The sequence below is a fragment of the Dendrobium catenatum genome, unplaced genomic scaffold, assembly GCF_001605985.2.
Source record: "Dendrobium catenatum unplaced genomic scaffold, ASM160598v2 fragScaff_scaffold_1608, whole genome shotgun sequence".
NCBI lineage: Eukaryota > Viridiplantae > Streptophyta > Magnoliopsida > Asparagales > Orchidaceae > Dendrobium > Dendrobium catenatum.
In genome coordinates this window covers 4,450,307-4,466,159 of record NW_021320070.1, presented here as the reverse complement: position 1 = coordinate 4,466,159, position 15,853 = coordinate 4,450,307, and the positions used below count along the sequence as shown (strand labels likewise).

At 33.4% G+C, this 15,853-nt stretch overlaps 1 protein-coding gene and 1 long non-coding RNA gene across 2 annotated transcripts; both read left to right on the top strand.

The window, feature by feature from the left end:
* The first annotated feature begins 2,938 nt into the window (after positions 1-2,938).
* LOC110105538 (putative disease resistance protein RGA3) lies at positions 2,939-5,354 on the top strand. Its single transcript, XM_020835087.2, has 2 exons — positions 2,939-3,351; positions 4,241-5,354. The coding sequence occupies exons 1-2, from the start codon at positions 3,061-3,063 to the stop codon at positions 5,147-5,149; spliced, it is 1,200 nt and encodes a 399-aa protein (XP_020690746.1). The 5' UTR covers positions 2,939-3,060; the 3' UTR covers positions 5,150-5,354.
* A 2,445-nt stretch (positions 5,355-7,799) lies between these two features.
* LOC114581229 lies at positions 7,800-10,179 on the top strand. Its single transcript, XR_003703119.1, has 2 exons — positions 7,800-7,987; positions 8,524-10,179. It is a non-coding gene; the product is annotated as an uncharacterized LOC114581229 (long non-coding RNA).
* The last annotated feature ends 5,674 nt before the right edge of the window (positions 10,180-15,853 follow it).

Sequence of the window (15,853 nt, the reverse complement as noted above, 5' to 3'; positions counted from 1 at the left end):
GTCTTTAAACCTTAAACCTATAACAAAGGTAAAGCAAAGCATAAAAGAGAATCATAATGTACATTGTATTCTACTCTATCACTCTTACAACATACAAGAGTATTTATAACGAAAAAGGTAATAGGTGGTTAAGGCAGGATGGTGATGGTATGATAGAAGACATCCAACGGTTAAGACTATAGCATGTCTAAGTTTGTTATGTAGCATATGAGAAGCAGAGCAATCCAATTGTGCGAAGTAGTGCATCATATATATGTTAACAAATTTTCATGAGGCATTTTTATTTCACTAGATTTTGTGTTTCTTGGATGTGTTCTTCTAAAAGTTGTTATAGAATGTTTAAAGCTCTGAAATACTATTATGAAAATGCAGGTGAATATTATTGATGCTTATGTGGAATATTAGGAGGTATAAGTGCCTTAAATTTGATTGGAGAAATGGTGCTATGCATTAGAGTCATAAGGGCTTGATAATGATTGATCTTCTAAGATTATTTTTTAAGAAGTTAGGAACTGTCTAGTGGTGGATTTAAAATATTAATTTTTTTTATTTTTAAATTTGGATTGGAATCAAGAAATAAAATAGAAGAGTGTTACTAAACAATTTTCAATAATATTGATGCTATTGATATTGAACTTTCAAGCTTGTATAAGTTGTTAATCATTTATTGTGAAGATGATGAGGCATAGGGCTAAAAAGGAAGATGAACTTTGCAAGTTGGTGTGGAGAGTTATTGCTTCATGTTGAAGAATAGGTTAGAAAAATAACTAATAGGAAAGGGCAATTTTTAATCACTCAGTCAACCATAACTAGCTAGGGTTGAGGTTGAGGGTCATCTTTGAAGACCCAAAGTAATGAAGAAACCAAAAATGGACTTGCAGATTTTGGCAAATGATTGGACAGCTTTTTTTTTTTTGAAAATTATTGGGGCAAGCCTCACTTTCATTGAGCTTAAAAAGGATGTACAATTAAGGCCACAAAAAGAAAAAAAAAAATAAAAAATAAAAAATTACATGAGCAAAAGCATCTAGTGATAAGCTAAGAAGGCACATGGCCTGTATTACTCGGGATTCTAGAAAAGGCCTTCTTGCCAATTGAGGCTGAGAACTCTCCTATGAAGATAATAGCAACAAATAATATAAATAAAACATGTAAGGGATAACATGATCAAGTTGGATAAGTTGCATTGGATAGTTTTTTTTTTTTTTTTTTCAACTAAAAAATCTTCGGTCAAATTTATTCTAATAATGTTTTTTTCCACAAATATAATTATTTATATAATACTAGTTTATTACACATATATTAAAGAAATATTAATAAATTTTTAAAAAATAAAAACATATTACAAAATTTTAAATTATTTTTAATTAACATAGATGGATAACAATAGCAACAACCTTTTTTACTTAGGGCATCTACAACAGAAAAAATTCATTTCCACTCTAAAATATAGTAAAACTTTAAATACAGACATTTTTTTCCAATCGAACGTCATTTCTTTTACTTTTGTGTGCTTCCTCTGAAGATAACCATCTTTGGCATGCTTTTCTCCTCTTTCGCGCACTTCTTTGGCAAATCCGCAACAAATTTTTTATCGTAGGTGAACAGTCCGACGTCAATATTAGCGTCGCAATGTTCACCTACAGGAATTTAACGTGTGATTTGGAATTTAAATGGCGAACGACATACGATGGTATGAAATTCAGCCGAAAATGGTCTTACTGACTCAATACTTCTAAGCATTATATATATATATAAGGTTTGTAAGCCTAATCCCTCTTTACATTCCTCCAACTACTTGGGATTATAAATTATAGTATAAATGGTGCGTTGATTCAATAGACAAAAGCTTGATTTTGTGCATCATGAAGTTGTACGTAGTCCTCCTAAAAAATATATGAAATATATTTGTAAGGCATACTCGTAATAATTATAAAATTTCTTTACTCGCATAGGCGTTTCGTGATTTTACTAATAAAAAAATTGAGATTTTTTTTTTTTGAAATCATAGTTAATAAAATATATTATGTGGCAATCTTATGATAACTATAATGAATCTCCATAAGTGATCACATTATTTTCCTTGTCACAATGCGATTTCCCGATGCTCCAAGCCTCCAACAAATAATGACGGCCGCACGCTCATTCATCAAAGCAATATACCATGCAATTACCTCTATTAATATTGAAATCAATCGGTTAAATATTTACTTATTGATATCGACATATCTCTACCTAGTATGTCAACAATCTATTATTGTGACAATATCGGTGAAATATACGTACTTATGTGCAATCCTAATTTTTCATTCATATATGAAACACATTGCCATTGACTTCCATTTTGTTCAAGAAAAAGAGCAAAACAATGTCATGAATGTCCCTCATATCTCATCAATTATATATATAAATTATGTCTAAATATGTAACATAAAATAGTAATAATTAATATTAAATTGTATGCTTACATAAAAACTAAATTTAAACTAAAAATCATATTTATAGGTTGAATATATTTAAATATAAAATTATAAAAAATATTTTGCATGAACTCTATTTATTTTTTGTTACAAAATTATATGATTATATAATTATAACATTATTATTATTATCATAGTATTTAGATCTTATTTAATAATTTTAAAATTTATTATATCATCCATTTTAATCTTGATCAAATCATTCCTTGAATCTCTCATTTTTCTGATTGGATGTTCAATCCAATTTTCACAACATAGATTATTTCCTTATTTTCAATTTCTTATATTTTTTATCTATAATTTAATTAACATTTATTATGGGTTAATTCATTTTACTTTTTATTGGATGTATTAAATTGACATTTATTTTGAATTAATTCACATATTTAACACCAAATTAAGGAGAATAATTATTTCCTTTCAAATTATATTTCTTTATATAAAAGCTGCACTAATGCTATAAAAATGACGGCATAAGGCTCATCTCTTCCTTACTTTTTTTCTTTCATAGCAGCTCCTTGGTTTCTTCAATCTTCGGTAAGAGAGTTCAAACTCTGCTTCTCCATCTCAAACCGATTTCATGTCTCAGAATCTCTGTTCCTCCGTCTCTACTTTAGTATCGAACATCCTAAACAAGCTCATCTCTCCTGCCATCGAGCAACTCAGTGTTGAGTTTGGCATCGAAGATGAGCTAAACAAGGTGAAAAGGATTTTGCAGGCTATCCAACCTACGCTCGCAGAAGCAGAGAAAAGGAAGCTTAGATGGCTCTCCGCTTTCAAGGACGCCGTTTATGAAATCGAGGACGTCCTCGACGACCTCAACTACGGAGCTCGACGGAAGTCAATCAGTCAAGAAAACAAAATAAAAAAGGTACTTTTTCTACTATTCTTTGTACGAGCCAAGTTCTTCCTATGAAAGAGGGAACTGATCGATGCAGGATTCACTCTCCCCTCTTACACAACTCTTACAGCATGAACTGCATGCTAAGATATGTGATGTGGTTTGCGTTCAATATAAATGAAAGGCTAAGATTGAAAGTAATTGAATAGATGAAATAAAATGAAAGGTTACGAATTAACATGGGAAGAATCACAAGGTTTTTCATAATATCTTGCTTCATAAGATCTAATACTTATAACATCTTCATTAACTATGACCGAGACGTTACACTTTTGGTAGGTAAAGCATACTATTAACTTCAACATTTAGACTCACTGTTGTTTAGTTTGGTTGGTGGGCGAGTACGGTTGGGAATCCTCCAACTCGTGTTCGATTCCTCTCGAGCGGCAGTGCCTCTTAAGTGGGGCCCAACTAAGTGCCTTTCGTGGGTGGCATCGAATGAATACCCTGTTCACACATAAAAACAAGAAAAACTTCAACATTTAGTATTCATTAGCATTCAATTAGTATTGGGTTTCGATTGTTTTGAATTCACCTTATTATGATGTGACTGAAGGAATTTTCACCCCTTGAAAGTACAAGTTGTGCTCTTTCTTTTGGGTTCCATCAATTGGTTATGCTCTCTTAATTATTTTGTCATTAATATGAGGGTTCTCAGCATGAGTTATAGCATAGCTAAATTTATATCAACGAAATTTATATGACTCTCATTAATCCGTAGTACCAATACAATGAATATTTTTATGTTATTCATTTTTTCTCTGTTCTTATCTTGCTCGACGGTTTCGATACTTATGTTCTTAATTTCTTGCTTGTAACTTGAGAGCTTCAATCTCTGATTGTCTTTATTCTGCACCAGGTATTGTACTCCTGTTTTTTTTCCAACTCCATAACTAGCTTCAAATTATGCTGGAGGTTGAATATTATTATAAGAAAAATGGAGGATTTAGCAGAAGATATCAGATTAAGTTTCCCAATCAACAGAGTGCCACAGATCCCTGATTATAGCAGTCATCAAACACACTCTTATGTTGATGAAGAAACCGTCATAGGCAGAGAAAAAGATAAAGAAGAGATAGTGAGTTCCTTGATCAATTATGCAGCTGCTAGCAACAATGAAAAAATTATGGTGCTTCCTATAGTTGCAATGGGTGGAATGGGAAAAACTAAACTCAGCCAATTAATTTATATGGACCATAGGGTGGAGAGTCATTTCCAACTTCGCATATGGGTTTATGTTTCTAATGCTTACTTTGATGTTACCCGCATTGTGAGGCTAATTATAGAGGTAGCCACCGAGCAATTTTGCGATTTTGTAAACATGAACGTGCTGGTGAAACAACTCCGAGAAATAATCAGTGGAAAAAGGTGTTTGATTATCTTGGATGATGTGTGGAATGAAAATTTGTATCTGTGGAAGGAGTTGAAGACATTGTTGGATTATTGTGGAAAAGGAAGTGCAGTAGTTGTTAGCACACGTAGTATAAGAGCAGCAAAAATTATGACCACACATACCATTTATTGTCTAGAACAGTTATCTGAAGAAGATAGCTGGGAGTTATTCAGAAGGAGAGCATTTGCAAAAGATACAGAAGAGCCTGCATCCCTTGTCAAAATCGGCAAGGATATACTAAAGCGTTGTGACGGGCTTCCCTTAGCAATAGTTACGATTGGAGGCATGATGCGCCATGAGAATGATGAAGTGAAGTGGAAGGCTGTACTTGATAGTGAAATGTGGCGGTTGGACGTTGCAAATGATCTCACATGAAGCAGTGTTTATCCTTTGTGCTATATACCCAAAAAGTATCGGATACTGTATGTCTCTTTTAGGAGAAGTGTCTGTTTATCATAGTAGAAAATAAATGTTGGTGCTAACTTTTAATCTATACATGATGGAAACATATATCATTACATGAAATAATGAGCAATGTGATTCCTCATAACACCTAAAAGTACATCTATGATTTTAAAAATTGAGCTTTATAGGAAAATTGATTTCTTTCAATTTTAGATCCAATTATTGACAAAATGACTATGGTGATATAATAACAAAATAAACTTTGAAGCACATTTATGATGACCGACAAATATAACTGGATGTGTGTAGAAGAATTACTAATTATAAAAATTCTTCATTCACCACTTAAACATTATCTCCTTGACCTGAATAATATGAACGAGATAGATGATAATAATGTATAGACTTGATGGAAAGTATATTTCTATTTGAAGTGGTTTTTTGGTATTTCAAATATAGCATAAAATTTCATATAAAATCATTTGAAGCTTGTTACTCCTTATCAAAACATAACATAAATATTGATATTTGATTGCTTATATTGAATGTTAATCTTGCACCAAATATTGTATGAATTATTTGTATAAAATGTTAATTGAAAAATTAGTGTATATTTCCTCATAATATGTTATAAATTAAAATAAATATGCTACAAAAAATAAGACAGTTAAATTTTTATCTTCTGTTTATTATATTTTCATTTTATAATTAAGTAAAATTTATGGAGAAGTTAATATGAATAAAAATTTGAATACGAATTATAAAATAAACAATTAAAAAGTATACTCCTATTTCTAAACTAAGAAAAAATATTACACTAATTACAACATAGAAAGAAAATATTTAAAAATAAATAAATATAGTAATTACATTTTGTTTAATCACTAAGTAAATAATTACAGATTACCTAATTGAATAACTCCACATAATTCCCATCTTTCTTTCAAGAAAAATATTTTAATACAATTAAATTTTAACATAAAAAAAAAATTAACTCATTTAAGTTGAGTTGCAATTTTTTTTATTATTTTAGATAAAAAACATATTTTACAATACGGTAAAATTGTTAGATTCAATGATTTCAAGAATTTCATTAAATTTTAGGATTTATTTGAAATACACTTGATATGTCACCAAAAATTTCGCTTGATCAAACACAAATCTTGATGGACATTAGAATTAAAAACTTCAAAAATTATATTCATTACCTCATACCAACGTTGCCAAATTACGACCCTCCAACTTATATCATCAAATTATAGTTTTTCGATCGACATTGGCTAAATAGAGTCACCCAACTAATATTGCGTAGCTATAATCTCTTGACCAACGTCACCCCACTATGATCTTTCAACCATTAGCACCTAATTATGGCCTCCCAATCACCATTGCTCGACTACAGTCCTCCAACCTTTATCATCTAACTATGATTCTCTAACTACTATCACCCGACTATAATCTCCCATCATCATATCATGATTATAATTTTTTGATCATTGTTGGCTAACTAGTGACTACAATCTCCCAACATCTACACCCAACTTACTATATCTCAACCTTTAATTGCACGACTATGATCTTCTGACTATTATCATCCAACAATGATCCTCCAACCCCCATCTCTTGATTACAATCATTCAATCACCATTCTTTTATTACTTACCCAAACATAGTCGCCTAATTATGACCTCCTGCCCACTTGACTATGACACTTCGACATAGTGACAATAGTATATGCCTCTAAACATCATCATTAATTACAGTCACCTATCCAGCATCACCCTATTACAATCATCATTGCCCAACTCTAGCCCTCAAACTAGTTTCGAACTAGTTTCGCTCGACTACAATCCTCCAATCAATAACACTAGCTTGAGCACAACCCTCTTACCACTATCGCCTAATTATAATCCTCTTATAACTATTTATTGACTATAGTCCTTCCACCTATGAAATCAAGGACGTACTCGACGACCTCGACTACGGAGCTCAATATAAATCATTCAAACAAGAAAACAAAATAAAAAAGGTACTCCTACTATTCTTTATACGAGCCAAGTTCTTCTTATGAAGGTGAGAACTGATGTAGGTTTCACTCTCCCCTCTTACATTGTAATATTATGCCACTAAATATATAAATTTAAGTATTACATATATAATTTTTTTAAAATATTTATAAATTAAAAAAAGCCAAATTAAATATATAGGAGCAATATTGGAAATATATATATATATATATTGAAAAAATTAGAAACAAATCTTATTTTCATTAACTATAAGACAATTATTTAAAAAAAAATTTATAATTAGAAAAAGAAATTAATCAGAAAAGGAAAAAAAACTCACAAGAAGAGATTCAAAAGAGAAAAACTAATGCGAGTTAAAACCGTCAACAAACTAATAAATGACTTACCCAATAAAGCCAAGGTCGGCCGACTACGACAATCTATTTTTAGTGCATGAGCGCTACTGCTTCATTATAGAATAAACTTCTCTGCTTCTCCATCTCAATTCCTCCATGTCTACCGAATCCATTCTCGTTATTCTCTTTTTGCAAATCATGCACATTCCTCTTCTTTGCTACCCAGCAACTTGATGTTGTCTTTGGCACTGAAGCTAATCTAAACAAGATGGGAAGGATTTTAGAGAGTATCCAAAATGTGCTCGTAAATGACAGATCACCGTTACTGGCATCAAAATTTGGCTCTACGCATTGAAGGATGCTACCTATAAAGTAGACGACGTACTCGACAACTTTGACTTCTAAGTTCGAAGAAAGTCACTTAATCTGGATACCATGTTAAAATGGTACTCTCTAACTTCTGTTTATCCAACCGAGTTCTTCTAATGCATGGTCCTAATCCAGCGCTACATAGTTTTTACTGCTCATAATTATCTTAGCTCTTAATTTATTCTAGTAGTTTAATTCATTGTTGTTTCTTACTTTAAGCTTTATCACACACTTCCTCTTGTCGCTTGCCCTAGTTATATTTTCGTTATATTAATGGATGCGAATGGAGGAGAAGACTTCTTAGTTGTTTTGATAAGGCAATTACATTTCACCTATTTCGTATTCATCATCTTTTTGTTTGTTGTGATAACTGGTCACAAGATAAACGAGTTGTAATTTTTGGCACTTTTTCAGATCAAATCATCGCAATTTGCTTCTAAAAAATCACGTCATCTTAACACTTTATTCTAAATGTTCTGCAAATTTACACTTTTTTACACAACACTATGACTCTCATTAATGCATAGTAGCAATTCATTGCTGCATAGTATCAGATGAAATACACAGTTTTAATTTCTGAATCAACAGTGTCATAGATCTCTTGTTATTGCAGGCCTCAAACACACTCTTATGTTGTATCAACATAGACCCACATGCAAAGACTATGTAGATGCTAACAACAACGAGAAAATTTTGAGGCTTCTTATAGTTGCAATGGGCGGAATGCGCAAAACTACACTCAGCCAATTGATTTGCGGAGACCACAGGGTGGAGAGTCATTTCCAACTTTGTATGTGGGTGATGAGGACTACGATCTTGAGCTATTTATTTATATGTTTTTGTACTAGTTTATTTCATATTGTTGTTTTTCCCTTTATACCCTTATGGGTGGTCATGTAGTGTTGTAGCCCGAAGGGCATTTCAATTTTTGTTATTTTTCTTCTCATGAGGCCTATTTATAGGCTAGCTTTCTTGTATTGAGATCATGAATTGTTGATGAAAATTTTGCTCTTGTGTTCTCTTTCTGAGTTCCTTCTTGAATATCTCTTAGTGAGTTCTTTTCTCCTAGATCTCTGTATGAGTTCTAGGGAAAGCCCAAGGTGAGGGCAAAAGCAATACTCGCCAGTCATTGGAAGCGTCCTTGACTCGTGGTTTATTTTTATCTTATTGTTTTCTTCTCCAAATCCCGTTTTCCTCCTCCCCACGCCAAGCCCTACCCGAGTTCCCATCATCCACCACGTTACTCATTAGCTTCTCCACCACAACCCAAGATCCACCAAGAAATCCCCAAAACTGATGGCAAGCCCCTCTTCCTCCTTTGGCCACCGGCCACCACCTTGCTCCAAGCCATGATGAAGATGTCAATCATCATAATAGTTCCTTGATTGTGGCCTAGCAATAAATAAAGGAGTTACCGATTTTTTTGAATTTCAAATTTGAAATTCAAACTTTTCATTTTTGCAAAATTCCTAAAAAGGAAAGTTTTCGAATTGATCCAATCCAAATTTCATGACATGTGGAGTTATTAATTTTTCATCCTAGGTGGCATCGACTCAATTGGAAAACGCCTCATCCCTCCCTAATTTCCCTCCCCCCCTCTCACCATGCCGCCGGCCCCCATGAGGGATTTCCCCCGTTGATTGCTCATTTAATGCCCCATCCTATTTGGATTTGAAATTAATTTCAAATAATGTTTCTCTCAACAGATCTTTCCTAATCTTTTAATTCTGAAATCAATTCCAGAATTAATCAAATAGTTAAGATACGGAATGGAATTTCCTTCAGCCTCCTGAATTGGAAATAAGTCCAAAATATGGCCCCAATTCAGCCGCCTCCTTAATTGTGAGCCTCACTTGGAAATTTTTTTTTCTTCAGTTTTCAGCCACCTCTATTAGCTGACATTGAATTACTTTATTGCTTAATTAATTCCCAAATCAAGCCCCGCCAAATTGGAATTAATTGGATCATTTCGAATTTTCTAATCAGTTTTTTTGTTGGAAATAAAATAGCTGAATACAAAAACTTGAATTGTTCCGGTTTTCATTAATTCCTAATGGAATTAATTTGAAGACCTCCAAACCCATTAGTCTAGATTGAAATCAAGACTGCCTTCTTTCCCCTGTTGGCCGGAACTCCCCCCATACCGTGCACACAGGTTCCCTTCCACAGATCTCTCCCAAACTTCATCTTACGGGAGCTTTCTGCCTTGCAAGGATTGCAGCCAGAGAATTCCAGCAGGGATTATTTGTTTCCCAGCAACTTGAAGCTTAAAAAAAAAATTCCTGCAACAGCCCACCGACGTCCAGCCATCCCGGGAGCGACTATTGCTGTCCAGATCTCAGGGACAGCAATTCTTCCTGTTTAGGAGTTCCCCTGAGTTCAATAGGTTGCTATCCTGTTGATCACAGCAAACTAGGGTGCTGTCCAGCCGTCCAGAACCAGTCCTAGCAGCTGTCCTGAGGAGATCTAGTGTCTTCCCGCCGCCCAAAGAGACTTCCATTGTTGCTGAGTGATTCCAAAAGTTTGAAGGCTGCTTCCCCTTCATTCCATCCATCGTTATAGCTTCATAACTCCTTTTTATTTTGGGTAAACTCTTCACTCACTCTCTATCTTCTGAGTTAACTCTACTCGTGGTTATAATTTGATTCACAAAGCGCATGTTTTATCGCCTCCGCTAAACCTAGTATTTGAATGAGTTGTGAGAGAGGCCCTTCATAATATTAATCTTATTGTTAGCATTGGAATTTCTCGTTGAAACCACTCATGTATGCAAAGTAAGACTTTGTTGGTTATTTAATGATCTCAACCTCTCGCATGTGTTTAGACCTAAGCTATTTTATCACCTTAATGTTATCTCATCGTTTACAGTAATAGAGGATTTCGCTTAACATTGCTCTCTAAAATTTACAAGTGCAAACTTTCTTAAGCAAGTCATTTTCGTATGGATTGTTCCACATCAGTGGGTCTATGTTTTTGATGCTGACTTTGATGTCACTCGACTTGTAAGGCTAATCATAGAGGCAACTATCAAATAAGAATGCAATGTTTTAAACATGAAGCTACTACTAGGCCAACTCTTAGAAATAATCAGTGGAAAAAAAGTTATTTTATTGTCCAGGATAACGTGTGGAATAAAAATTAAAATAAGTGGGATGATCTGAAGATATTTTTTGATTGTCATGTAGAAGGAACTGTAGTTGTTATTTGCACACGTAGTACAAAATCAACAAAAATAATGGCCACACTTACCATTCATTATTTGAAACAATTATTTGAAGAAGATAATTGGGAGTTGTTCATAAGGAGAATATTTGCAAAAGGTACAAAAAAGCCTACAAATCTTAACAAATTTGGCAAGGATATAATAAGTGTTTTGATGGGCTTCTCTTAGTAATAGCTATACTTAGAGGCATGACACGACTTGAAAATGATGAAGTTAAGTGGAAAGCTATGCTTAATGGTGAGATTTGTTAGGTGGACGTTGCAAATGATAATATCTTGACAGCTTTGAGACTGAGCTATGCATATTTATATTCTTATATGATGTAGTGTTTTGTCTTTTGTGATATATACCCAAGAAATTATATTGTGGGGAATGATATATTGATTTAGTTATGGATGGCAGATTGACACATTCTTTTTGATAGAGAAGAAGATTTGGAATTCTTGAGTAGAGATATATTTTATAAGTTAGTTATGAGGCCCCTTTTCAAAATTGTGGTGGAAGTTGAACTATTTATTCCGAAAAGCATATCATATAGAGGTGAACGATCTGTTGTATGATCTTGCAGAGTTGATCATGTGGAATAGTACTTAAATTTTGTAGGTACTCAACAGTGAAAAGATATCCATTGATTGCCAAACATTGTTCGCACCATATTTTTAAAAATTCTATATATACAATCAACCAATCATTCCAACATTTTACATAATAATAAGGGTGGATAAATATTCTCAACCAAAATGTTGGAATGATTGATTGATTGCATGGACTTAATTTTGGAGAATATGGTATAAACAAATATTTGACAATTGATGAGATATCTTTCCACTCTTGAACATCTACGAAGTTTAAGGACTCTTTCTCCATAATGAACTTCGCAAAAACATGCATCAGATCATGCATTTTACATATTACTTTACCTCCATAATCCATATAGTATGTTTTTCTAAATCAACGATTAACTCCACCATATTTTTGAAAAAGTATCTCCAAACTAGCTCATTAAATATGTCTCTGACCCATGGGTTTCAAGTCTTCTTCTCTAATAAAAAAAGATATATTCATTTTCCATTCACAACTAAATCAATGTATCATTCTCCATAACATAATTTTTTTGAGTATATAGCACAAAAAACATAATATTACTTCATGTGAGAAGGTAAATAATTATAGCTTAGTCTAAAAGCCGACAAGATATTATTCTTTGTAACATCCAACTGTCATATCTAACTATCAACCACAACATTTCACTTCACTTCATCATTCTCAAGACACATCACGCCTTCAAGCATAGCTATTGCTAAGGAAAGCCCACCATGATGTTTTAATATATCCTTGCTAATTTTGACAAGGCCTGTAAGAACTTCTGTACTTTATGCAAATGCCCTTCTGAACAACTCTTAACTATATTTATCAGTTAATTGTTTTATATAACAAATGGTATGTGTGACAATCATTTATGTTAATCTTATAATGCCTGTACTAACAACTTACGCACTTCGTTCTCCACCACAATTCAATAATGTATTCAGCTCAACCCATTGATTATGATAGTCATTTTAGATGTCATCCAGGACAATCAAAAATATTTTTTTATTAATTATTTCTTAGAATTGGCCTTGCAATAATTCCATGTTTAAAACCTTACACTCTTATATTATGACCTCTATGATTAACCTAACAAATTGGGTTACATCAAAGTTAGCATCAGAAATGTAGACACACATGCGATCTTTGAATTGACTCTCCACCCTGCGCTCTCTCTGAACCAATTGGAAGTTATAGTGACTAGGGCTTGAGGAAGTGGTGCTAGACTTGGAGCTAGAAGAAGGCAATCATTTTTGTTTTGGCTTAATGACCTGTGGTGTTGTGCCAATGTAGTGGTAATTCAGTTCGGAGAAATACTTAATGAATCTGCTGAATTACATAACAAATATGGAATGTCTACTTGTAAACTTGTTCTCACTCCTTTACCCACCAAATTACGTATCTTAGATGCAGCGTATGAAACCTACCCTCAACTTGAATATTATCAGCTGCTTGTTGGATCATTACAGTACTTGACAATTAGTAGACCATACTTTTTTTTGCTATAAACTACATATGCACAACCCTTTTCAACTCTATTTTCAACAGCTAAAATGAATAATTTGTTACATCTGCGGCATGTTACAATTTGGTTTGCCTATTTCTCCCTCAAAGCTTGAATTATACGCTTATCTGACTTTGATTAGGCTGCAGACACCATTGATCAGTTCTCCATTACCCGGTTATTGTGCCTTTCTTGACACAACATTGATTTCTTGTGGTGTTAAAAGGTAAACCAGTACTGCTAGATCATCTACGTAATCTGAATATCGAGCTTTAGCTATTGCTACGTGCGACAACATCTGGTTAAGACATTTTTGGTTTGAATTCTGCATTTCTCTACCTACATCGACTAAGTTTTTTTTGTAATAACGTTTCAACTCTCTCTTTAACTAACAATTCTGTTTTTCATGCTCATACCAAGCATTTCGAGATTGCTTTTTATTTTATTAGAGACAATATCAAACTACAGCATATTACAATTCATCACATAGCCTCCCAGGATTAACCAGCCAACTTGTTTACCGAATCTCTCAGTTCCACTTGTTTTGAGCAACTTAGGCACAAGTTAACAGTTCAACCTCCCATTGCCCACTTGAGGGGAGATGATAAGAGAATTTAACAAGTTACTACACTTCTTCATATTTCAGCTCATTGCTCCACTTGAGCTGCTCTGACCTTTTTAGATAGTTTTGTCTTCACCCTAGATTTTCTGCTACAGCCATCTACACCATTGATGTATAACTGATTCTGATTCTCTTTATACTAAGCTTCATATTTATAAATGTATGATCCTGTAGCTTGAGCCAGAATGAAAGACAGAGATGATATCTCAGATAATTTGGCTTTGATTTCCTGCAATACTATATGCTGTGATGTTTAACCTCATTGCAGGTCTTTAATTTCATCGAGACTGCACCGGCTAAGGTGTAGGCTGCGCTAGTATTGAGGCGTTGCACTTTCAGGAGTTCGGTTGGAGTTATTTGGAATCGGCTGGCTGGGAGAGGTAGATGGTAGTTTTAATGAAGTTTCATTTTCTTTTAAAAGAAAAATGAAATGAAGCATTCGTTCTGGCTTCATTTAGGCTAGATTCCAATGAATCACTACATTTTAATTAATTTAGATTTTGAATCTCCAAAATGTTTTTGAGATACTACAACAAGAATAATGACAACATCGATCTTTTATCCCACTATGTGAGGGCAATGCCTCGAGGCAACTATGATCTCAATGGTAGGAGGGGGAAGAACCAAAGTCATCATAATTTGAAATTTTAAGAAACGCGGTAAACCGGCTTTGATAAATTTTAATAAATACAGTAAACTTTAAAATGTTTTCGTTATCAATTGGAATCTCAAGAATATAGAATTAACTCTAGGACCAATCGAACTCTGATTTCAACAAATTTATAATTGAACTGAATGTGCCGACAAGGCGAACTCTTTGAAACCATAAATGATATGATCCAACTCCAAAGTCATCTTGAATGAACTCTTAGATAAATTTATGCCATTAATTAATACTGATTATTTTTATAATAATAAAGTCATCTTGAATTTTTTTTCATCCATATATATACTATATATCTATATTTCTACAAGAAAAACTAATAGAGCTTCATTACTGTTATAAATTTTGGAATCTTTATATGCAGAAAAACAGAAATCAACAATCCAGAAATTTGATTTCTACTACAAGCCAGTAAATCCATGGTGGGTTGGCTGTTTTCGAGTATTGGTTGAGCTTGCCTTTGTGTTTTTTGTGGCCTTGTTGGTTCTTCGCTATTTACTATGGTCTTTTGATGATTTATCTTTGTCTCTATCAGTAACTAGTTTTTGGTTACTTGAATTTTTATTTCAATCCCTATTTTTTACTAGTCCTGGTAATGTAGTAGAGGTTCAGTTTTTTCTGTTATAGCCATTTTTAGCAAGGGAATATACTCTCTTGATAGTTGCAACTATGTATATCTTCTTCCACTGAAAAAAAGACAGACAAGATAATACATGTCTACAGTAAAAGCTTTTACTCTGTTTTCGATCTGTATTACTACCTGCTTCTTCCACAATATACCACATCATAAATAATAGAAGTTATCCTGCTCACCAACAAATTGAGCAATGCTGCGGTCTCTTTCGTCTCGGCTTCTTACCTCTTTCTTCTCTCCGCAAATTCGACGTCATTTGTATCTTTCTTCTCGATGGATGAAAAGCTATTTTAGTTGTTTTTATGTTCTAAATATATGAGTTGTAAGGAATATGATGAGGGCATCAGATTTCGCCATGTGTACCATCGCCGGGGACGACGATCGACGGCCCTGATTCAGAGCCTTTATCTTTGATGCTTAGTTCTTTTCTTTTATTAGTTATTTCATGTTTCCGTTTGTACCCCTATGAGGGATGTTTCACTTATTGTAGCCCAAGGGCATTTGTGACTTTATGCTTTTATTTTCTTGTAAGCCTATATATAAAGGCTTGTATCATTGTATTGGATTATTATTGAATGAATGATATTTCTTGTTTGTTCTCTTTGTGAGTGCATGGAGATCTCTATGTGAGTTCTTCGATTGGGATCTCTTAGTGAGTTCTCTACATTTTTCTTTTATTTTATTTATTTCCTTTTTCTTTTCGCAAGA